Source organism: Apus apus, chromosome 23 (assembly GCF_020740795.1).
Source record: "Apus apus isolate bApuApu2 chromosome 23, bApuApu2.pri.cur, whole genome shotgun sequence".
NCBI classification, from domain to species: Eukaryota; Metazoa; Chordata; class Aves; order Apodiformes; family Apodidae; genus Apus; species Apus apus.
The window spans coordinates 6269964-6292128 of NC_067304.1; the positions used below are offsets into that span (position 1 = coordinate 6269964).

The window sequence follows — 22165 nt, forward strand, 5'->3', positions numbered from 1 at the left end:
GCCTGGGCCAGCACAGGGGCACAAAGGATGCCACACAGGCAGATCTACAATTACTAAAATACCAGTTTGCATTTATTTTCCCAATTGTGCAGTTCAGTTTACTGGTGCTAAGTCCGTGACCAACGCAGACTGGAAGAAGGCATCAGGGCAGAGCTGGGCAGGGGTGCTGGGTCCCGGGAGCTGCTGGCAGCAGCCGAGCCTGGCTCTGTGCAGGCAGGGCTGAGAGCTGCCCTGGGCAAGTCCCTACAAAAGGCTGGTGCGAGCTGCCCGCCACGGGCAGGGCACCCCCATGCCCAGCAGAGCCCAGACACGAGCTGTGGGCAGCAGCCAGCAGCACCTCCCAGGGCTGGGGAGGGAGAGCAGACACCGTGGCAGTCCCCACGGGACAGGTGAAACCAGGGAGACCGGTACAAAACGGGACGATGTGGGCAGCTACGCACATGCCCACAGAGAGCAGAGGGCACTGAAGGCACTGGCCCCTCATGGCCCTGGAGTCTTGCAGGGACACCCGGGGGCTTGGGTGGCAGCTCTGGGGGGGCTGGGCAGGTCCTGGCAGCAGCAGGTCCCTCCCCGCGGGCGCGGGGCAGCCCCGGGGCCGCTCACAGCAGGGGGCAGCCCCTGCGCTTCTTGTTCTTCCGCACCTGCAGGCCTGCACGGGTGGCCATCTCGAAGACCTCCCGCACACCCTCCTTTGTCTTGGCCGAGCACTCGAGGTAGCCGAAGGCATTGATCCTGTTGGCCATGTCCCTCCCTTCCTCCGGCTTCACCGGCTCCTAGAAAGGATTAAAAAGAGGGTTTGGAACCACTGCTACAAAGCAGCAGCAAAAGCAGAGTGACTGCGCAGCCCCCAGCGCCAGGAGCAGCACGGCGAGGGGAGCCCCAGGGAGGTGGCACAGGGAGAGGCGAGGGGCTGCCCCAGGCAGAGGGACCCAGGGTTGCCCTCACCTGCTTCATCTTCGCCAGCTCCCGCCGCGTGTGCTCGTCATTCCGCAGGTCCTTCTTGTTCCCCACCAGGATGATGGGCACGTTGGGGCAGAAGTGCTTCACCTCTGGCGTCCACTTCTCAGGGATGTTCTCTGCAACAAGCACACAGGGAACTCCCTGAGCCGTAGAGCTGCTGCCCCCAGCCCCCTCACAGCCATGGGAATCAGCACCGGGCTTTTCCCACGGGAAGAAGAGAATCATAGAATCATGGAACGGTTTGGGTTGGAAGGGACCTTAAAGATCATCTAGATTCAACCCCTGCATGGGCAGAGACACCTCCCACTAGATCAGGTGGCCCTTGAATACTTTCAGGGATGGGGCAGCCACAGCTTCCCTGGGCAACCTGGGCCAGGGTCTCATCATCCTCAGAGTGAAGAATTTTCTCCTAATGTCTAAGGGCAAGGAAGGGAAAGGAGGGGGCAAGGAGGAGATATGAATATGCTCAATTACACCCATTTCACAGATGCAGAAGCAGAGGTGATTGAAGGGACCTGAGCAGCACCACCAGGCAACAGGGGTAGGAAAAGGGACACAAGCAGCCACATCTGTCACTTCGGTCTCTCCACAAGCAAGACTAATGTTGGACAGGGATAACGTGCCAAGACACATTATCTGGAAAGTCAGCCTTGAAAATACTGACATACAATTCCAGAGTGAGGGCCAAACTAATTGAAAACAATCCCAAATCTGTCAATTTTTTCAGCATGCACAGATCACTTTGAATTGCTTTAAATCACAATCTCAAATCCTGTTTTCTTTAAATTCCTGTGCCCCACATTTCTAGGAGTACATGGGGAGTCTCAGGAAAAGTCTGTGGTGACCCGACAGTTAGTGAGGTAGAATTTAAGCAGTGAGGAAATGGCACGTTACTGCCCTAAACTGCTCAGAATGTGAAAACCTCCCTGTTCTCACCCCATCCAGGGGTGCAAATCCCCCCCAGCCACCCACCTACTCTCCCTCCCTGGGCTCACCCCACAGCACCCTCTTCTCTCACCACCTCCACCAAGCCAGCAAGTTCCCAGCATTTTCCTGGAGCGCACGCAAAGCCAGGAGATGGGGGGGAGTGACCAGCATGTGCCAGGGGGTTGGCATGGGGGCTTCAAAGACCCCAGGGGGTTTAGCAGCAGCACTCAGTCCCTGCAGGAGCCCCAGGTCCCCCCTCACTCCCTGGTCCCTACCGAGACTATCCGGGCTGTCGATGGAGAAGCACATGAGGATAACATCTGTGTCCGGGTAGGAGAGGGGCCGCAGCCTGTCGTAGTCCTCCTGTCCCGCCGTGTCCCACAGGGCCAACTCCACCTGGGAGGGGAGGGACATGGCTCAGCAGCTCACAGACAGCTTGGCAGGCCAGGAGAAAGCAGGTTTGTCCTCCTCAAACTGGGGCAGGTTCAGCGTGACCCAGAAAGGTGGGAGCAGCAGGGCTCCCCAGCACTGCAGGTGCATCTGAGCCCCCCAGACTAACCCGCGTGTTGGGGTCAGGTGGTGACACTGCCCGCGTGGGACCGTGGGGACAGGAACAGCTCTGGCACCACCAATGGGCTTTACCTGCTTCCCATCCACCTCTATGTCAGCAATGTAGTTCTCAAACACAGTGGGTACGTAGACCTCAGGGAACTGGTCCTTGCTGAACACGATCAGCAGACACGTCTTCCCGCAAGCGCCGTCTCCCACAATCACCAGCTTCTTCCTGATGGCTGCCATCGCTGCAGGGACAAAAGCAGGTGAGCAGGACAGAGGAGCCATGGGCAGCCCTCGCTCCCGGCCCCTCCTGCTCCCCCATGTCCCAAAGTCTCTTGCACAACTGCCCAAGAGGGTCCCAGGCACAGCCCAGCGTGAGCAGCCAGTGATGCCAGGACTGAGGCTCCCCGCGGGCACACCTCCAGCATCCAACGCCCTGTGCTGGGCTTCCCACTGTGTCACCACCTCGAGCAAATGCTTTTCTGAGACCTCAGAGTCACACACACAGCTGGCTTTATTTCAGATTATAAATTCTTCAGAGCAGAAACTGTACTCCAGGCTTCACCCAGGCACACTCACCGGCTCCCAAATAATCCAATGAGCGCCAGGAATGCACCAAGCCCAGCTCTCCCAGATCCAGGCAACACGACCTGTGTGCCTGGCACCCAGTGCTGGCCTGGCCCAGTCCCAGCCTGTTTGACAAAGGAGCCTTTGCCACAGAACCGCTGAGAGATGACGCTGGCACTAGTGGCACGAGAGGCTGCCAGCTCAGCAAAGAGAGCCGAGATGCCCCCATAACACGGCTGCTTTCTGCCCCCTGTAAAGGGATGCAGTCCTGCAAGTGCCTTCACATCCCTGGGTTTCAAAAGCTGAGCCTGTGAATCTCCCAGGACAATGCCACAAAACGTCTACCATGGCATCCAAATGAGGCATGAGAAAACCAGCCATGGTGGGATCACATCCCGCCTTGATCTTGTGCCCAAAATCTCTTTCCCACCCCCAACTTCCCAGATGCTTCAGCCCAAAGAGCCTGACCCTCTCCCCATGCATCCACAGCACATTGCCAGCCCTCTGTCCCTGCAGAAATCCTGGACAAGACACTCCGACAGCTCAGGGTATAATCCCTGGGGAGGTACATGCTGCTCTGGGGGCTGGGGGAAATTACAGGTGCTCAGAAAACTGCTGAGGATGGCAGGAATGCTCCTAATCCTCTAGCCAGCCCTGCCCTGCTCCAGACCCCTCTGGCTGGGGCAGCCAGGCTGGAAGGGGCAGTTTGTGCTTGAAGCATCTGTGAGATGCAGGCAAAATGACTATGAACACACCAGAGCTGCTGCACTGCCGTGAGTGGATCATGCCGAGGCCATGTGCATTTAACCAGGGCACTGCCATGGAACCTAACAAGGCCTGGCGCCTGTCCTCTCCCCCCCCTTCTCTGAAATAAAAAGGAGGAAAAGAGAAAAACCCAAGTAAGGCTGCATCGTAATTAGCTGCAAGTGAAGGATTAAGAAATTGGACTTGGCAGCTCACTTGCATTTCAAAAGCAGCCTGAAGAGAACTCCTCTGCATACTTAGCAGGTGACCACCAAGCTCCAGTCTGGATGAAATGTCTCCAGGACTGTCACACAAACCCCTGCGCAGCCTCAGGGACCACCCCAGCTCTCACAAACTAAACTGCCCAACCGTGTGGTTTCACCCAAATCCAGGCCAGACCCTGCCATGGCCCCAGATCTTTGCAGGTTACAAGCACTTTGGGTCACAGACCGAAGCAGGAATGGTTCAGGGGTGCTGGGTGCTGTGGAGCCATTAATACAAATAGCAAAGGAACACCTGTAAGGTGAGAAGAGCAAGGACAAGGGGCTGTGTCCAGTGGGACCCAGCACTCCTCAACCATCAGCCTCGGCATTAAGCACATTCCCTATTTACTTAGAATACCTCTGCCCACAGGAAAATGTGATTTGCTGCTTTGTGACCCGGTATCTCGCAGACAAGGGGAGGCAGGAAGGCAGCGTGGGAGGCACTGCAATCTAATCCACAGGACACAGGAGACATATCTACAGCGCAAGGAACAGGGGATGCCCAGGGAGACAAACAGCCCCACTCCCAGACAGATGTTGAGACCTGCCCGTGCCCACTCTGACAGACATCGGATCTAAAACAAGAACAAGCAGAGTGGCAGAGCGGGTTGATGCAGCCAGCCCCGCCAGCTCCCTCCGCTGCCCCCCTGCCCGCCCGCCGAGAGCAGAGGAGGGCAGCAGCTGTCTGGACTGTGGAAAGGGACAGGGCGGGAGGAACCAGAGAAGCTCCAAACGACGGAGAGTTGCCGCACCCAGAGCTCCTTCCACGGCCTCCGGTGTCCACCCTGGCCTGGGACAGCTCCGCGCCCCAGCAGCTCCTGAGCCCGGCGCGATGTCGAGCGGTGACTCAGCGGGCAGCGGCGCTGTCCCCACCCAAAATCTCAGCAAGATTAATTCCATTACTCACCAGAGAGACCCAGAAATAGCCCGTTACTGATGCAGAGCTGGCGTGCAAAGGGGAGCAGGCTGCAAGCACCAGTGCTCCTCGGGGCCGGCCCCGTCCATGCCCTCGCCCCGAGCCAGCCGGCGCGGCACCAGCACCAGATGCCAGAAGCACTCGGCTTGGGAGAGATCAGCTCCTCTGCCAGGGGAAGCTGCATCCCTCAGTAGGGCAAGGCCAGTCCCTGGGACTGGGCTGCACAATGCCAAGGGCCTTGTGCTGTTCCCAGATCACAAGCAGATAACAGAGAGTGGAAAACACGGAGATAATTCGAGGAGGATAGCTTTACTACCATTGCCAGCAGGCCAAGCGATTAAAAGGACATGGAAACTCAGATTTTAAACTCTGCCAAGCACTAACTATCCTGAGTTCCAGCAAAGGGCAGTGCCCACACTGTCAGCACCAGCCTAACCCTGAGCAGGCAGCAAAATGAAACCAAACTGCTCCACCCGCTAAGCAGCTATTCAAAAGCCACCACCATAAAACCAGCCAGGGCTGCAGGACAGCCCTTGCATTATTGACCTTTCCCAGCTTTGTGCCTCGAAATGTGAAGTTCCTGCTGAGCAGGAAAAGGGGAATTCCTCTGGCAGCAGGATGTGTCCATCATCCAGTGTCTGCTACGGGATCTCAGGAAATGGCAGAGAAAGACGTTAATGCTTTGAAGAAGGACTCCAACTAGGGACAGAAATCTTTCAACAAACCCCCTTGGCGAGGCTCGAGCTCCCAAGCCAACAGAGGGGTTTTGTTCTAAAGCAGAAATTCCCAAGAGCTGGGCTGCACCCTGGCCAGACCCGTCACACCACCCATCAGCAAAACCCGCTGAATTTCTGCTCTGCCCACAGCCTTGGCTGGAGGCACAACCCCAAAGCTGGGATGGAGCCATACTGGAAGAAGTCCCTCCACAGGAACACCCCCTTCCACAGGGACAACCCCCTCCACAGCCCCTGGGCCCAGCAGACATCCCACTCCAAACAAAACCTCCTCAACCTGAATGTGCAAAGGAGAGTGGAGCAGGGAGGAGAGTGAAGCCTCCAGGCACAGTGATGGGGACCAGAAATGTAAGAACAGACCAAGGGCTGGTGTTCCTGCCTTACAGAGCTGTCAGAGGATTAGGAAGTACCTCTGTCCTGGCAGCTCTCTGGTCACTCCCCTGGGACTGGAGGCACAGGGAACAACCAGCTCATGACCCCCAGGCCCATCACCCACCTGAACCCCCAGCACTGCGACACAACCACAGATAGAAAACCACCTCTTTGAGCAGACCCAGATCTTCCTGGCAAGGCTGTGTCTTCAGCTTTGCTAAATCTTTAAACAGCTTAACAAACAAAAGTTGGACTGTTTGGATTTAACTCTTGTTTGGGAAGGAGCTGGGCTGACGTAGCACAGACCCAGCTCAAGGCTACAACAACCCTAAGGCACATAACTGCATTTAAAGAACTGCAAAACACGCCTTCAGCTCAGGCTGAGCAACCTGTCACACAGACAAGACCTCAGGCAGCTCACAGCATCCCGAGAGCACGGAGCAGCAGCAGGGAGCACAGAAAATGTTTTCTAACCAGCGCAGCCAAGGACACACTGTCTCCACTTCTAAACATGGCCGTGTGTGTGCATAGGGCTGCTGCCACCGCACGCCAGGCGAGGGCACCTGGGGACAGGGCCCAGAGAGGCACTGCCGGCCAAACAGGAGCTGCTTTGATAGCCACAGGCCACCACGGGGCTGCCAGAGGCCTGGGGGCACAGGGGGTGCCTCCCTCCTCAACCTCCTGGGAGCAGCTCTCTCCTGCCCTACCAGTGGGTCACGGCTCTGATCAGCATGAGCAGGGAGCTCCTAAAAAAGTGAAGGTCAAGGCCACAGCTGCCCCCAGGTAATAGGAAGGGACTGAAGGTGCTTGGGGACAGAGTGATGGAGCACACGGGTCATTCACATGCACCCCCAGCAGAGAGCCCCCCAGTGATGCTTCCCAATAGCAACAGTTGTACCTGGGAGGACTCACTGGCACAGCTCATGCAATGAAAAAGAAACTCAGCTTCCAAATCTGACAGGTATGTCCACCAAGGGGAAGCTCTAATTTGCTGAGACATCTAAACCATGGCCAAGGCAGCACAGGACAAGTGTCTCAGATAACAGAGGGACTCATATGCAGAAGCAGAAGGGCATTCCAAAAGCAATGCCAAAGGGAAACACAAGAGCCAGGGCAGAACTCAGTCCCCAAGCTCCGGGGCAGATCACAGCTTCAAGTCCATCAAAGCGGCACTGGTTTTGGCACCACAGAAGCTGCAATTCCACACTCACCCATCCCTGGGCACGCCAAGCTGCTCAGTCCTGTGGAGCACTGAAGAGACCAACTTCCAGCCCTTGCTGACCCCAACAACCCTCGCTGACACCCAGAGCATGACCCACACCCACCAGCAGCACCAGCACCCGCTTCAGGAGCCCCCCGGCCCCTCTGCCACCAGTGCCAGAGCCATCCAGCACTGAGGAACTGTCTGCATTTACCCCAGGAAAGCTACCTGAGACCTTCTGAAGACCTACACCTGCCATATCCAAGTGAAGTGGGATCAGCAAAGAAGGAGCTCAAATGCAGCCTTAGACCTCATCAAACTTCTTCTAAAATTGTGACCTACTCTTTGGGCATGACCAGACAGCCTGGGCTTACAGCTCCCTCCAGAGCAGCAGCAAAGTGCAGCTGCCCAGACCCAGAGCTGGAGCAGAGCAGCCAGGCTGGCTTGTTTGCATTGCTAAATCCCACAAAAACATCCACAAGCAAAACAGAGAAAGGGACTTGGAATAGAAGAATTTTAAAGCCTAAACAAAGCTTCAACCACAAGTGCTTGAGCTTTGTGGGAAAACGCTGCCTGCCCTTACCTCCTTTTCCAAAGGACATCATGCCATGTTCTTATTTTACCTCCCACGGAAGTGACAGCCTTCCCAGACTCACGGCAGTACAAGTGTCTTGCTGAAAGCTTCAAATAACATGCCACAATCTCAGCAGATGCCTGTACTTGGGCAATGCCTGCCTGCCGCTGCCCCAGGGCCGATCAATATTTGCTAATACATTCCTTACTTTTCATGTCAATACGCCTCTCCAGCGCAAACAGCAAGTTAGGAGGTGAACCTGGTTAAACGCTCCCGATAACCTGTTGGAAGACAGTGACTTGGCTTATTTTCCACTCAAAAAAACATTTCCCTGGAGAAGCAGTAGCTGTCGGGAACATGGATTCCATTTAAAGTCTCACAGAGTCTCTCCCTATACTACCTGTAGCATCAACTGAAACTGTTGGGACATCAAAAAGGCACTTGGCAAAGTGAAAATAAAATACAACTAGTCTCAGTGAAACACAGACATCCAAAGCTGCTACCTCCTGTCTCCAGTTTCACAACCTGAGCCCTTTGCTGGGGATATAGCACCACTGCTGCCCGGGCTGGGTGGCCTGGCCAGGTCCCCCCTCTGCTCCCACCCACGCCGGGGATCATGCTGCCCTGTTCACAGAGGCATCGAGAGGCTGGGGTTGGATTTAGGGGGTTTGGCGGCCACTGGGAGGACTTGGCTGCCAGATTGTTAGTGCTGGAAAGGGCCGCGCAGTCATGCTTTTGGAATGCTCCCTGCTCCTAAGACATTACACAATTATTTCTCCTCCCCGCAAGCCCCCCTAGTATAAATGTTTAAGAATGAGCTCAGCAGTAAGCAAAAGGAACTTTTGTCCTTTTTCTGAAGAAAAGACAGAGCGGCAGCTCCGCAAGCGAGGCCGTGCATGGGGAGGCTGCTGGAGCTGGGGCCGCGGGGAGGGGCGGTGGGCTGGGGCAGCAGCCTCCTGCCTCTCACCCCAGCCCGGCTGGGTCTGTCCCTGGCTGGGCGGCACCCGCGAGCCGGCACCTGGAGCCCAGGGTCACCCCTGCGGGGGCCAAACCGCCGCTGACCCACCCTGCCCCCCGCTCAGGGACCCCCAGGCACCCCCACCCCGCTGCGCCCCACCCAGCCCGGCGGCGGCGACCCCCCAGTGCCCGGCTCCCCCAGCACTGCCCCGGACCCCACCCCAGCACTGACCCCACCCCACCTCCCCCAGACCACACCAGTAACCCCGGACCCGAGTCTCCCCCACCCCAGCACTGACCCCACAGCCCCAGCAGTGCCCCCGCACCCCGAGCCCTGCCCAGCCCATCCCGCACCTCTCTCCGCCGCTGTCCCGGTCCCAGCCCGGCCCCGGACCCGCAGCGCGGCTCGGGCGGCACCGCCCCGTCCGGAGGCGGCCGCGGGGGCGGAGCGGGAGCGCTCGGGACCCGGCCCAGCCCCGCCGGGGGGCCGAGCCGGGCCGGCCCCTTCCCCCGTGCCCCCGCCCGCTGCCCCATCCCAGCGCCAGGAATCCCAGGGGCGGCCGCGGGGGATGCGCCGCGGGTCCAGCCCGCGCTGGTCCCAAGGTCCCGAGGGAGCGGCGAGCTCCGCCAGGGCAGGTCCCAGCGCCCGCAGCCGAACCCCATCGCACCCCTGGGCACCCCCACCGCTGCCCGGGCGGCCGCTCGACCCCTGGGGAAGGTCCCGTTCCCCACCATGCGGACAGCTTGGTCCCCAGGATCTCCTTCAGAGGCCTCGGGCCCCCTGCCCCCCAGGGGCTGTCGGGGGGTTGCGGGGCGCTGCTCCCCGCCGTGCCGCGGCTGCAGGGCAGCGTCCCTGTCACTCGGCCAGGGGAAGGCAGCCCTAGGGTCCTGGCCCAGACCCAGGCTCATAAACTGCCGCTATTTTAAGGGCTTGGAGACAATTTTTCTTAGTTTATCAAGCCCCAGGCCAGGAGCTGGTTCCAAAGGAAATGTTTCCTTAGTAAAAAAGGGAACCACAGAGGAAGCTTTAAATGCAGCCTCTGCCTCCTTGCCTTACCCAGCAGCTCCCAGGCAATGACGTGGAAAAGCAGAGCCAGTTCTCAGCCACCAGCACAAACGGCATCAGGCCAGGGGAACAGGCTGTGCAAACAAGTGTGGGGGGAGCTGGAGGTGTGGGGAAAACGTGTGTAAGCATCAGGGGCAGCAAGGGTACCAGCTGGCAGACAGGAAGACATGGGACATTTCCAGCAGGCAGCTTGCCCTAGGGGCAGGGGTAGCTGCTACTGGGATACCCAAGCTGCAAGAGCAAGGTCCTGCATTCCTGCCCACCCACCCCCCCTCAGGAGCTGTGACCCCCCAGCCAGCTCCCATGCAGCACTGCAGTGGTTCCCACTCCCTGTGGGCAAGGGAGAGATGCTCTGTGGGGTCTGACCGACGCCAAGGGCAGAAAGCAGCTCCCATGGCTCTGCCTGGGCCTATTTGCTACCAAGCCTGCCTACATACATTCATCAGAGCTAATTGGCTTTTAGGTAAGTCTTCTTTGCAGAAGCTATGCAGGAAAGACTTTGAAGTGGGATTGCAAGTGGCAAAACCTTTATTTAAACACACAGTGCTATGCAAGGACAGGCTCCCAGCCCCAGTACCACTCCCTGCTCCCTTCAGCACAGAGAATGTCAAGTTTAAGATCTTGCTGGATAACTTTCACTTCCTATTAAGTGCACCCAGTTCATTTACATCTCACTGATTACAAGAGGCAAACAACATTCACCACAGGTGACACTTGACAAGAGCTGGCTGCACCTAGTGACAGCAGGACACAAATGAGTGGTGCCAGAGCCTTTCCAAAACAAGGGGCCATGGCCCAGCTATCTCCATCACCCTGTTGCCAGGATGGGACCATCCCTCATGTTCTGGGAGGATGCAACGCTCTGCAGCATTCTAGGAAATGCATCCTCCAGGTCAGAGGTGCGTGTGATGTAAGACCCTGTGCAGAGATCAAAAGCTGCTACAGCTCTGCTCAGCACTAGCTTTGAGATTATTAAGAAAAAGGAAGCAATTGTCTTTCCCCCCTGCCCCAGTCACAACCAAGCTGCTTTTATTGTGAGTCTCCAGCCCTCAGCTAAGCAGATCCATGTAGCACATTTAAGCTGTTAAGCTTGGCTGAATAGGGCTGCTCTGTGCACAGCTGCTGCCAACTTAGAACCACTCAAAAATATAGACACATATTCATACTGATTGGCCACACCAAGAAAGGATTTAGACATTTTCCAGCTCAGCTCTCCAGTTAATAATAAATAATTGGCTCCAGAAAGACAGCAGTGATCCAAGGCAGGAAGAGAGGTGGGGGCAGAACGCGTGGCACAGCCTGTGCAAGTGCAGTAGCTCCTTCCTTCCCGGGGCTCTCGATGCGCTACAGGGACCGAGCACTGCCCCATCCTCCCAGACTGGAGGCTAAGACAAGGTATGTGGCTGGGACAAAGGTGTGAGGAGAGGGTGAGCACAGAGCTGGGATGTTAGTCATGGGGCTCACCCACCACCACACCGCCCACCACTGGACTCCTGCCAGACTGAGCATTGCCCGGCTGCCAGCAGTCACCCCCAGCCATGGCCTGTCCCAGCCCCACAAAAGCTTTGATGTCACCAGTGGAAGTGTCACAGAACAGGGGAAGGGGTGACGATTGCAGCGGGTACAGGCTTCTCCAGGTACACGTGCCCCACCAGCCCAATAGCCATACCCAGGCCCAGGGCGAGGTGAAAAGCTCCGAGAAGCCAGGGAGCCTTCAGGCTTTCACAGCAACCAAGAAAGTGGCCTCAACCCCAGCCCCTGTTCTCTGTCCATCTCCACCTGGGCTGGGATGCAGCAGGTGGAGGGGAATGTTCGGGGCAGGGACACAGGACAGGCTCCAGATTTCTTGTGGTTGGCTCAGGAAATGAGTGCTCAGGGAAGAGGTGGCCCCAAGGCAGCACCAGGGTCCTGCTCGTCCCTGTCCAGGCAAGGCGAGCCCTGAGATCACCAGGCATCATGTGTAGTTGCCTGGGCCACCCAAAGGGATCACGAAGACAGAGATGTCATCACCAGAGCCCAGCTTGTCATTGGGCAGCCGCCAGCCCCGCTCCTTCAGCACCCCCCGGGACCGCACCACCAGCTCCTGGGCCACCATGGTGTACCTGGGGGACAGAGCACAGTGTGCCTCAGCAGCGGCCCCAGATCCTGCAGAATCCCTGGTGCAGCATCCTGCAGCCTCCAGCATGGAAAGAGAAGCTGGAGGAGCTAGAGGTGCAGGAAAGGGCCCCTTGGAGAGGGGCACGTGCACACCCAGGAGAGCACTGCATGCTGCAGAGCAACAGCACCAGCCATGAGGCCAGAAGGACACACGGCCATGACACTGCACCAAGGAGCAAGGTCAAGGGGAGATGTCCAAGGACAGGACATGCTCGTCCCCCTGCCCACACAGAGCTCACCTGCATGGGTCATTGGGCTCATAGCTCGTCAGCACCTCCATCACCACGCTGGCCACCTCCTTGTCATTGGTGACATCCCAGAGCCCATCAGTGCCCAAGACCAGAACATCATCAGGGCAGTGCTCGTACTGTGTTAGGTCGTAGACCCTGACCTGGCAAATAACAGGGCAAGAGGCAAGGGTGAGGGGCAGAGGAGGCTCTAGAGAGAGCCCAGGTGAGCATTGGCACTGCCCTGAACCCTGCCCTGGGCACACCATGGGTCTGGTCATCCTGAACCCCTGGGTGCAGAGCAGCTGGCAGCCAGGCTCACCTCTGGGAAACAGGACAAGAAAGGTTTGATGTGGATGTTGGAGCTGAACACTTTGAGGTCGTGGTCTCCCAGCCCCCGTGTGACCCCAATTGTGGCCATCGCCCGTGCCTGGAGGACAGTGAAACCAAAGGAAAACTTTCAGCCACTTCATCTCCACCTCCATTCCCAGCTGAGAATCCGTAGCGTTGGAGCAGCAAGAACACTAAGAAAAAGGGGCTGGAAACCCCCAACCCAGCAAGGGCAGGTGGGAAGTGACCCCGCACAGCTCCTGCCACAGCACTTCACCTTTTTGCCCTCCCCGTAGACAAGTGGAAACTTCAGGTCATCCTCTTCTATCTTTTTGTAAGCCCTGGTTCAAATAAGCCAGAGAGAATGTGTCAGTGGGTGAAGGTTTCCAGTAGCTCCCCCGCCCAGGATGAGGCCCCTTCAGGACCCGGTACCACAGCCCCCCCGCGGGCAGGGGCTGCAGCCGCAGACGCCCGGCGCGGGGTTACCAGCCGTTCATGCTTTGGTCTCTGTACAGCATCTTCTTCCCCAGTTCCTTGGGCTGGATCCTGCGGGGGAACTCGAGGTGCGTGAACTCCTTCCCCAGCAGCTCGGGTCTCAGGAAGGCCTGTGGGATAGAGCAGCAGCTCAGCTGTGGAGCTGGGAGCGTGGGATCCAGGAGCGTGGGATCTGCACAGCAGCACCTGCCAGCAGCACCCGCAGCACCTCGCCAAGCACCACCACCACAGCACTGGATCACCTGCAAGGATCTCAGCTACAGCATTTCGTGGTGGGGACAACATCAGCTGCTCTGCTGCAGCCCGAATGGGTGGTGGTAAAAGGAGCTTCCAGCCACCCATCTCTGCTATGCCCAGAGGAGAGATGAGAGCTGGGGCAGCCATGCCAACACCCAGCAAAAAGATGAAGCTTTTGCACAGAGAGTTTTAGGAAAGGAGGAGCCCAAAAGGAATCAAACCCCAGCAAATTCCAGGAGAAGCTGGAATTTGCCTAGGAGGAGTCAGAGCCACAAAGCTCCCGGGGGGCCCAGACTGAGCACAGGGCACAGCACTTGCCCAAGGGAAAGAGACGATGGCTTTTCTCAGAAAATGTGTCGTGTCTCCACTGTGGCCATGAGGAGAAGCACAGAACCCCCAGCCAGGGGGGCACAGGCAGCCCTAGAGCGTCCTAGAGCACAGCATGCAGAACACCAGGAATAAGGACAGGAAAATGCAGGTGGGGGAAGAAAGGAAAGATAAGAACTCCCAGTGCAGAGACATGGAGAGCCCAAAAGCCCAGTCCCACTCCTGGTGGGCCCTGAGCATGGCCTGGGCACCGTGCAGCACAGCAAGCCTGTGCCTGGCCCTACCTGCCCCTGCTCATCACAGCCAGCTGCAGGGGATCCTGCTCACAGCAGTTTCCTCCTCTCGGTCATTCAAAAATAGACTCAAGGAAAAATGCCTCAGTGTTTTTCCAAGTACATTGCAAGCCAGGAAACTGCATCCAGAACAACCTCCTCCAACACAAACGCCTCCTCCTCGGTGCTGCCATCAGAGAGGTCTTTATAACCTTAAAAAGTCTCCCTGTGTGACACAGGGGTTTGGCCAGGCCAGGCAGGAGAAGGAGCTTTCAGGGAGAAAGCTGGAAGCCTGCTGGCACACGTCAGCTCCTGGCCTCCCCAGGGAGCAGCAGGGGAAGAAACTAGGACTCGTCTGAGAGTTGCGGCTCCTGCAACCATGGGAGGGAGCAGGATGGTGGGTCACGGCGCCAGCCAGCCCAGTGTTCCCACAGCAGCAGGCAGGGGATGCTCCCTGCTCCTTGGGCAGGAGCAGGACAAGATGGACCTAACTGGCTCCATGCACCCACACCAAAGCTACCCCACGCTGAGACCCCAGGGTCCCCAGGTCCTGTCCAGGCTGGCAGGCACAGCCCCTTGCACCAGCCCCGCAGCAAACCAGCCATGAGGTGCCCCCGCACTGGCACCCACTGAGCTAGGGCAGCTCCCTGCACCCCAACATCTCTCCCCAGCCCAGCAAGCCAGCTGGGATGGACTAGAGCCATCAGCAGGTCCCAGCCCTGGGGCACCAGGGGGGCTGGAAAGGGGCCAGGAGGCAGTTCAGCAGGAATGGGGTTAGAAGAAAGGTCTTCTTACTAAAAACTGCAGCCTCTGCCTCTCTGTCTCTGGAGTAAACTCCCTGGACATTGGAATGATTTCCCCATTACGGATGATAATGGCCCTGCAATGAAAGATGGAAGGATGAGATTAGAAAGGAGATGGGGGCTCTGTGGGGCTGATTGCCTGCAGCGGTGCAACCCCTCCCCTCTGCTGCCTGTCCTCCTCCCAGCCCTGAGGTGGCAGGACTGGGTGGGGAGGAAGAGAAAATGGAAGAGAAGCATGGGGCAAGGGGAGGGAATGAAGCAGAGCAAACCAAAGGTCAGGATATGGTTAGAGAAGGAGCAGCACAAAGGTGGTGAATGCTCCTTTAGAGGGGAGACCCAGAGGGGACAAGCAGCATGGTCAGCAGCAGGACGGGTGCAAGTGCCCAGCCCTCACCAGCACAGCAGCTGGAGCTGGTCTGATTGTTTGATGTGTGGAAAAAAAAAAGTCTGATTATGAGATGTTTGTGGAGGTCACAGGGGCACTGAGAATCTCCAACACTGGTGGCCCAGCTATGTCCCCCCCTGTCCTGCCTAGGGCTGGTGGGTCTCCTACAGGGCCTGGCTGAGCTCAGCTCTGGCAGCCCCTCACCCAGAGGCATGGTTACAGCCTTGGGACCCCCTGCATGCATGTCCCACACAGCCTGGCTGCTGCTGCAGTGGAGGGCCCCTGTACCCCAATGTGGAGGCACAAAGGATGTCCTCTAACCCAGAGCTGGCAGTGTGTCTGTCCTCCAGCCTCAAGACAATTTGCAGAGCCTGTATCTGCTGGCTGGCACTGCTGGGGACAAGCTCACCCTGCAGCAAACACAGGGCATATCAACCTCAGCATAAGGTGGACTTGGCTTCCAGCCATGGCTTGGGGGGTGTGAACACACCCAGGCGCAGCTACAGCTACACACCCAAGGAAATTCCTCCACCAGTCAAAATCCCTGGGGTCCAGGCTCCCACAGGATGCTTCTGCACACAGATTTCCATGCCCTTCTCCCCAAAACAGTTCATGAAGTGTTCTCTAAAATGACATCTTGCACATTTCTGAGAGCTTTGCTGAGGGCAATTTTCACTCCCCACCTCACAGCCCAAGCCAGTGCTGGCAGCAGGGACTGGGGTCTGATCCAGAGCCATTTGGGAAACAGATGGGATGCTGCTGGGAAGGAAGGGAGCAAGTCCCAGATTTGGGGAGGTGATTCTGCAGCCTGCTCTGTCCACCTGGCAAATGTGAAGGGCACACAGGCAGGGAGGGGGTGGCTCTGCCTGGTCCTGCTGCCTCTGCCCGCCCCAGGACAGCCCAGGGTGAGGATGGAGCAGAGTGCTCCCCACGGACATGCCTCTGTCACTGCCCTGCTCTACTGGGGAGCTCACTGATCACGGGCCGAAAGGTGGGTGCCCAGCAGGGCTGTACCTGCTGTCGCCGGCGTTGGCCACGTAGAACTTGCCCATGAGGTAGATGGCAGCCAGGGCACAGCAGCCCCCAGACAGGCGCTGGGGGACCCGCTCCCGCTCGATCTGCTCATCCTGGGGAGACAGAGAGGGGCTTCAGGCAGGGCAGGCAGCCCCACACCAGCAAAGAGAGCTGCCAGCCCAAAATAGCGCCCGGCTGATCCACCTCAACTGCTCCAGCTGCGCCCCGACTGCCAGACAAGCCCAGATCCTGCTCCCAGGGCTGCAGGGTTGGGGGACTGGGGTCATGTGGGGCAGCCAGCACATGGCTGGAAAGAGCAAGGCAGGAAGGAGAAGCTGGGACTGCTGGAATGAAGGGCAGTGAAGCCCTTTGCACCCACACAGGTCCAGGGCCTCTGTGTCCTGAACCCCCAAAACATAGCAGAGCATCACAGTACCCTCTCCAAGACCATCCTGCTCAGAACCCTCTTGCAGCCCCCTCCTCACTGCAGAGCTGCCTTTCACCAGGGGGGGAAAGCCAGCACTGACACAGACAGCAAAGGGACACTGCCCAGTGATACCCGGGGGTCCCTGCCGGTGGGGGCTTGCTCACCATGTGCTTAAAGGCATTCTCGATGGCACCAATCACCAGACTCTCATGAGAGACCACTTTTTCCAGGTGAAACTGTGGCATGGCATCATTGGGTACCTCCCCATCGTCCTCTGCTAGGGACACCCGGCTCAGCTCCCCAGGGCCAGCCCTCGTGTCAGGTGGAAGGCAGATGGGAGGTGGAGAGGGGTCCTGCAGGATGTCCACGAGGTCCCGTAGCTGCTCACAGATGTGCAGGTGGAGCTTCCTGGATGCCATGACAGCAGCACCACTGCCTGCGTGGCCATCAAACAAGGCCCAGTAGTGGAAATAAAAACCCTTCCTGCCCTGCAGGGAGAGACAGGCAGGTTCAGCAAGCCTGTGAGGAAGCAGATAGGATGGGGAATTCAGAGCAGCGGGGGTCACCAGCTGAGGATGGTGACTCAAGAGCCTTGCCTCCAGCTCGCAGGTCCCAGACCAGCATGGGCAGCCGGTCAAGGATGTCTGGACCTGGCTGGTCCCTGGCTCGAGCCCAGCCCTGCGTCAGACACTTCGTGCTGCCAGCAGCACATCTCTGGCAGCCAGCTCCTCCAAAGGGGGGGCACGACAGAGCCAGCGTGGCAGCCAACTCTGCAGCCCACCAGGGCACACAGGCCAGTGGCCTCCCTGGGACAGTGAGGATGATGCAGGAGCTGGCAGGGAGCAGAAGCAGCTGGTCTGAGACCTGAGGGAATCCCAAGGGAGGCAGCAGTGCACAAATTCCCATTCCCCATCTCATGTCCTACCACTGAGCACCCTCCGTGTCGTGTCCTTGCCTGCCCCGCCAGCTCTCACCCCATCCAGCTCCCTGCTGCCTTCCCAGGACGGCAACCGGGCCCTCGGGCTGGGCCTCCTCTCCACAAACACCACCTCGCAGCACGCCTGGTCCTCATTGTGCTGGCTCTTCCCCGCATTTATCACCCTGTGGGAGGAAACAAGGCGTAAAGGCTCCTTCCTCCACCCTGTGCTCCAGCAGAGCCACCCCACAGCACCTCACCCCCCACAACCCGCACTCGTGTCCCCAAGTCCCAGCAGAACTTTTGCAAAAATATTCACACGAACTTTTCACAGCCTGTGCTGGCACAGCAGATCTCTGCTCTAGATGGCAAAACCTGCTCACAGGAGGAAGCTGCAAACATGCACAACAGGATGAGCTCTTTGAGAACAGACTTTCCAAGTGGTTTGCAGAAAGAAGTCGTGAGAGACAGAAGAGAAGTCTTACTGCTGAGCAGAAGGTGGTTTTTGCTTCAGGTGGTTTTTGCTCTGGGTACTTGTACCCCAGTCTCTCATAGGGCAAATTAATATCTGAAATATCTCCCTAAGATACCAGGAAGGCCAGCCTGAGTAAGGGATGTGGGAGTGGACTGACAGCACTGAGCATTAAGGTGGCCTTCAGAGCCTGACCTTCCACCCCTGCCTTCAGCCAAGGGTGAAACTCGCAGAGAGTAAAAGGAGAAGGGAATCAGGCTCTTGAAGGGGAAGTTGAAATCAGGTCCCACTCACAAGAAAGCTTCAATTCTCTCCTCCCTCCGAGTCCTGTGGCATCCCCTTCACCCTTTAGTGTCAGCTCCCTATCAGTGACACCGGGTATTGTGCAGATAAGCACAGAAAACAAACAAACAAACAAACAAAATAAAAAATTAAGAGCTTGAAAGCCTCAGGGGTGGGTAAGAGGATAAACCCACGCTGACGGCTTTCCCAGCAGCGGACATTTAAAGTGCAAGCTCCCTGCCTGCTGCTGAAGACACGGACGCAGCTCACACCGGCTGCCTGCGACCCACTTTAGTTCCTCAGGATCCCAGACTGGTTTGGGTTGGAAGGAACCGCAAAGATCATCCCGTTCCAACCCCCTGCATGGGCAAGGACACCTCCCACTAACCCAGATTGCTCCAAGCCTCATCCAGCCTGTCCTTGAACACTTCCAGGGAGCGGGCATGCTCCGGTGCCGAGTGCGGCCCCCACCCCGAGGGCCCCCCGCCCCGCTCCGAGGGCCCCGCTCCCCGCCCGGCCCCGGGAGCCCCCCGAGAGCCCCCGCCCCGCTCCCCGCCCCGCTCACTCGGCGTAGCCCGTGCTCCAGGGCAGGCGGCGGCGGCCGTCGCGGGGACTCTGCACCGCTCGGCCTGCGTGGTCGTCGGCACGGCGGAGCTCCTCGGGGCTCAGCTGCAAGAAGGCCGGCCGGCAGAAGGAGCCGCCCGCGGCCCCGCCGCCCCGGGGCTCTGCGGGGGGCTGCCCGCCCGCCCCCAGCCCCGCCGCCAGCTGCCCCAGGGCGGCGCGCACCCGCAGCAGCATCCCGAGCCCACCGAGCCCGGCCCGGCCGTGCCCGCCGCCCCGCCCCACGGCCCGCCCCGCCGGGGAGGAGATGGGGCGGGGGGGCCGCTCAGCGCATCGCCCCGCGGGGACTCGGAGGACGACCGGGACGCTCCCGGCCCCGGCAAAGTCTTTTACCGGCTGCAGGAGAGGAGGAAAGGCCGGGAGATGGGTCTGCAGGAGAGACGGGCTCACCCTGCCCATGCGTGAATGTTCCCCTTCCAGCCGCTCCAGCAGATGGTTTCCTGCTGGATCTTCCCAGGGCTCCAGTTGAACCACCTTCCCTGATAGAACGTCCCCTTCCAGCGGCAGGTGCTTTGTCACTCTCCCTGTGCTCACCAGGGAAACCCAGCCCACTCGCAGCCATGCCAGCCTATTAATAACCAGCCGGCCTGCAGAGGAGGGAGGAATTAACTGGAGAGGACTGGGAGCTGGATCTCTCCCTCCTACCCAGGCTGCTGCACTCCAGCACTGATCAGGATGCGGATTTAGCTGACCCAGAGCAACACATTCCCACTGGCTGGGAGGGAAAGATTGAGCAGTTTAAACAGCCACTGGCACAGCCCAACCTCAGCATCTCCAGGAAAAGTATGCTGAAAAAAACCCACAGTATTTGTCTACTGTAAAGTAAAAATGAGGCTGTTTCCTGAGACTTGTGAGCCCCAGTGCTCCCAGCTCCCCAGAGGAGACATTTATTCCTTCCTATGCAGAGCTTCTGTGCTGCTAGGTCAGGGCAGAAGCTGGGCTCTCACTGCCTGCTCTGTGCAGCTTTAGCTGCGTTCTTCAACCAAAGCTCTTCTGACTGCACCAGATTCCTAAGAAGTTACTCAGTACTCTCTATATTCCCATCTTCCCTGGCTTTAAGCTACTCAACAGCCTTTCTTTAAAGGCCCTCATGTGCTCATATCCCCTTTCCTGCTCTGCTGCCTGCTCCCTCACCCCTCGTTGAAGCTGCTGCCTCATTTCCTGCCCTGCTTTGCACCCACTGCTCACCCGGGCCTCCCCTACATGGCTTGGCTCTGATTAAAGTGTTCCCCAACAAAAATGTCCCTGCTCCCCCACCGTGGGTGCTGCAAGTATGAGGGAGTGAGAGCCAGAAGCAGCTCAGACCTGAAGCTCTTTCCATTGGTAGCCTAAATTTTATCTACACATATTCAGGGACATATATAATCTGTATTAGCAGGTGCGTGTATGGTTCTTCGTTACATCTCGTGTCAGTGGTCGGGGTATGCCAAAGCTTTGTACCATCAATTGTAGTGACCCCTGAGCTCCTGTACAAGGAGGTGCCAGCACCGAGCTGCCCAGGTAAGCTGCCCTGCTCTGAGCTTTTGTTCCTCTGCCTCCTCACAGGACCTGTGCCCCCTTCGCCACCAAGAGGTGTGTGCCTTGTGCCTCGGGGTGGGCTGGAGCCGCCCCCGGCCCCTCTGCCAGCCGCTCGCTGCTCCCCCAGAGCCGCTACCCTCCATTCCCTCTTGGTCCCAGGGCCGGGGTTTGCCCGGGGAAGCTGCAGGGGACACTGGGAGCAGATGCAGGGAGCCGAGGTGGCGCTGGATGGCGACACAGGCCGCGTCACGGCCCCGGGACCAGCCCGTCCCGTCCTGACGGCGCGTCCCGCCCGCTGCTCCCCACGGCCGGGGACGCGCGGATCGCGCCGGGCAGGAGCTGCTGGGGCGGGGGCTGCCCCTTCCCCAGCGAGAGCTGGCCAGGATAGGAAGCCCAAGTGCCCTGGGAATCGCCAGATACAAGTCATTTTAGGATTCCCCAACTTTTCCAATTCAGTACAGCTCTCCATAAGCTGTTCTGGGGTTTATCACACGTGGGGGACCAGGGACCCCGTGGTCTGGCCGGCACGGGATGGTTTGCCCTGGCACATGCGTGGGTGACACAGATCAGGTATTTCTGGCACCGGCTCCCCACCTTGTTCCTCATCACCCTCTGATGCCTTGGGGTTGTGTGCTCTGGCAACCCGGATCCTCGAGGGCCCAGGACAGCTGGGGGGCCCTGGGGCTCCCAGCATGGCCAGGAGCTGGGGTCGGTAGGAGAGAAGTAGCTCAGAGGCCACAACCCCTCCAGTCCCCCTCCAGCAGCCCTGGGTCCTCAATTTCTGCTCCAGATGCCTTCCTACTTATGGCATCTCTGTCTTGCTGCTGGTCACAAAGGAGGGGTCTCAAGTATCATGAGAGCAATAGCTTTTGTGTTATTCAGGCTGAAAATCACCAGCTTCTCCAGGGAATTTTCCTCTCCTCTGTAGGGCTGCCAGTCCACCCCTACTGCTGAGTCACCAGGATGCTATCCATGGAAAGAAGGAAATGGCAGTTTCCAAAACAACTTGGGTGTAAGGCTGATCCTGTTCCGTGTGTATTGTTTCCTTTTACGCTAAATGCACTGCCCAGAAAGAATGGTCTGACATAAAAACATGCTGCAGGAGTTCTCCCTGAAACAATGTCATGCCAGTCACTTTTCCAAGAAAGAGCTACATTTCCCCCTATTCATCCCAGCTGCCAGCTCAGTGGGGAGTTTCCTCCTTGGCGTCGAGGCTGGTGTTCCCCTTCCCAAGAGCGCCTGGTGCATGTGCCTGGGAATGCAGTTATAAACAGGTCAGGCACGGGGAGGCATCTTTTCTGTTTCTGGATAAAGCTATGTGAAAATAGTAATGAAAACAACTCATTTTGGAGGGGGAATTCAGGGAAAAGTTTCCAAAGCCCATTTTAAAATAATCCTTTGATTAATCAAAGGTCCTTTGTTTCAAAGGAGTTGAGATTTAATTCCTTAAAAAACCCAAACCATTTTTCTTCAAGAGCAGCCCTTTTGCTGGTTCTACCTGTTTCTGTGCAAGGGGAGAGGAGCTGTGCTCAGCAGGGCAGCAAACAAGTGAGGATGAGGAAGAAGTAGCTGTATATGGGGAGCACTGGAACTGGGACCAATAATCCCCTGCCATCCTGCTGTCATGATAAACACGAATTTAAAGACTAGTAACACACACCAAAAAAAAATTGGCATGTTACTTTGTTTCATTTTTTTCATGCAACTGCTTTGTATTAAGAAAGCCCAAGTGTCATTCGTATATGTTCTGTCACCACCCGGGTAGGGCAGCCCAGGGAGATCATATTGGACCCCCTTGCTCCTCTCCCATCACACACCTTCACAGAGGGAAGCACTGGTGATGCCC

General features: G+C 57.9%; 2 protein-coding genes across 4 annotated transcripts; both read right to left on the reverse strand.

The window, feature by feature from the left end:
* Window positions 1–45: 45 nt before the first annotated feature.
* On the reverse strand, window positions 46–9208 carry RHOC (ras homolog family member C). 3 transcript variants are annotated; one of them, XM_051638807.1, is made up of 7 exons: window positions 9125–9208; window positions 8022–8094; window positions 7823–7920; window positions 2530–2687; window positions 2163–2283; window positions 946–1076; window positions 46–773 (listed from the first exon to the last, which is right to left on the reverse strand). In XM_051638807.1, exons 3-7 carry the CDS (start codon window positions 7842–7844, stop codon window positions 600–602), a joined length of 606 nt encoding a protein of 201 aa, XP_051494767.1. In that variant the 5' UTR covers window positions 7845–7920; window positions 8022–8094; window positions 9125–9208; the 3' UTR covers window positions 46–599. The 3 variants fall into 3 exon arrangements, with proteins under 3 accessions (XP_051494767.1, XP_051494768.1, XP_051494769.1); XM_051638808.1 differs by lacking the exon at window positions 7823–7920; XM_051638809.1 differs by lacking the exons at window positions 7823–7920; window positions 8022–8094 and having other exon boundaries at window positions 9125–9204.
* A 1138-nt stretch (window positions 9209–10346) lies between these two features.
* PPM1J (protein phosphatase, Mg2+/Mn2+ dependent 1J) lies at window positions 10347–18978 on the reverse strand. Its single transcript, XM_051638813.1, has 10 exons — window positions 18746–18978; window positions 17485–17611; window positions 16675–16998; window positions 16084–16196; window positions 14677–14761; window positions 13037–13155; window positions 12828–12891; window positions 12543–12650; window positions 12233–12384; window positions 10347–11938 (listed from the first exon to the last, which is right to left on the reverse strand). Exons 1-10 carry the CDS (start codon window positions 18976–18978, stop codon window positions 11791–11793), a joined length of 1473 nt encoding a protein of 490 aa, XP_051494773.1. The 3' UTR covers window positions 10347–11790.
* Window positions 18979–22165: the final 3187 nt, after the last annotated feature.

What these genes read in the sequence shown, in the direction of transcription:
- RHOC (XM_051638807.1), bottom strand. Translation starts at nt 7,844, where the DNA reads ATGATGTCCTTTGGAAAAGGAG. An exon ending in GATGTCCTTTGGAAAAGGAG is followed by an intron (nt 2,688 to 7,822) that starts GTAAGGGCAGGC and finishes TTGTCCCTGCAG; the next exon opens with CGATGGCAGCCATCAGGAAG. An exon ending in CGACAGCCCGGATAGTCTCG is followed by an intron (nt 1,077 to 2,162) that starts GTAGGGACCAGG and finishes TGCTTGTTGCAG; the next exon opens with AGAACATCCCTGAGAAGTGG.
- PPM1J (XM_051638813.1), bottom strand. Translation starts at nt 18,978, where the DNA reads ATGCTGCTGCGGGTGCGCGCCGCCCTGGGGCAGCTGGCGGCGGGGCTG. An exon ending in AGAATGCCTTTAAGCACATG is followed by an intron (nt 16,197 to 16,674) that starts GTGAGCAAGCCC and finishes CTGTCTCCCCAG; the next exon opens with GATGAGCAGATCGAGCGGGA. An exon ending in TCTTGTCCTGTTTCCCAGAG is followed by an intron (nt 12,385 to 12,542) that starts GTGAGCCTGGCT and finishes GTTATTTGCCAG; the next exon opens with GTCAGGGTCTACGACCTAAC.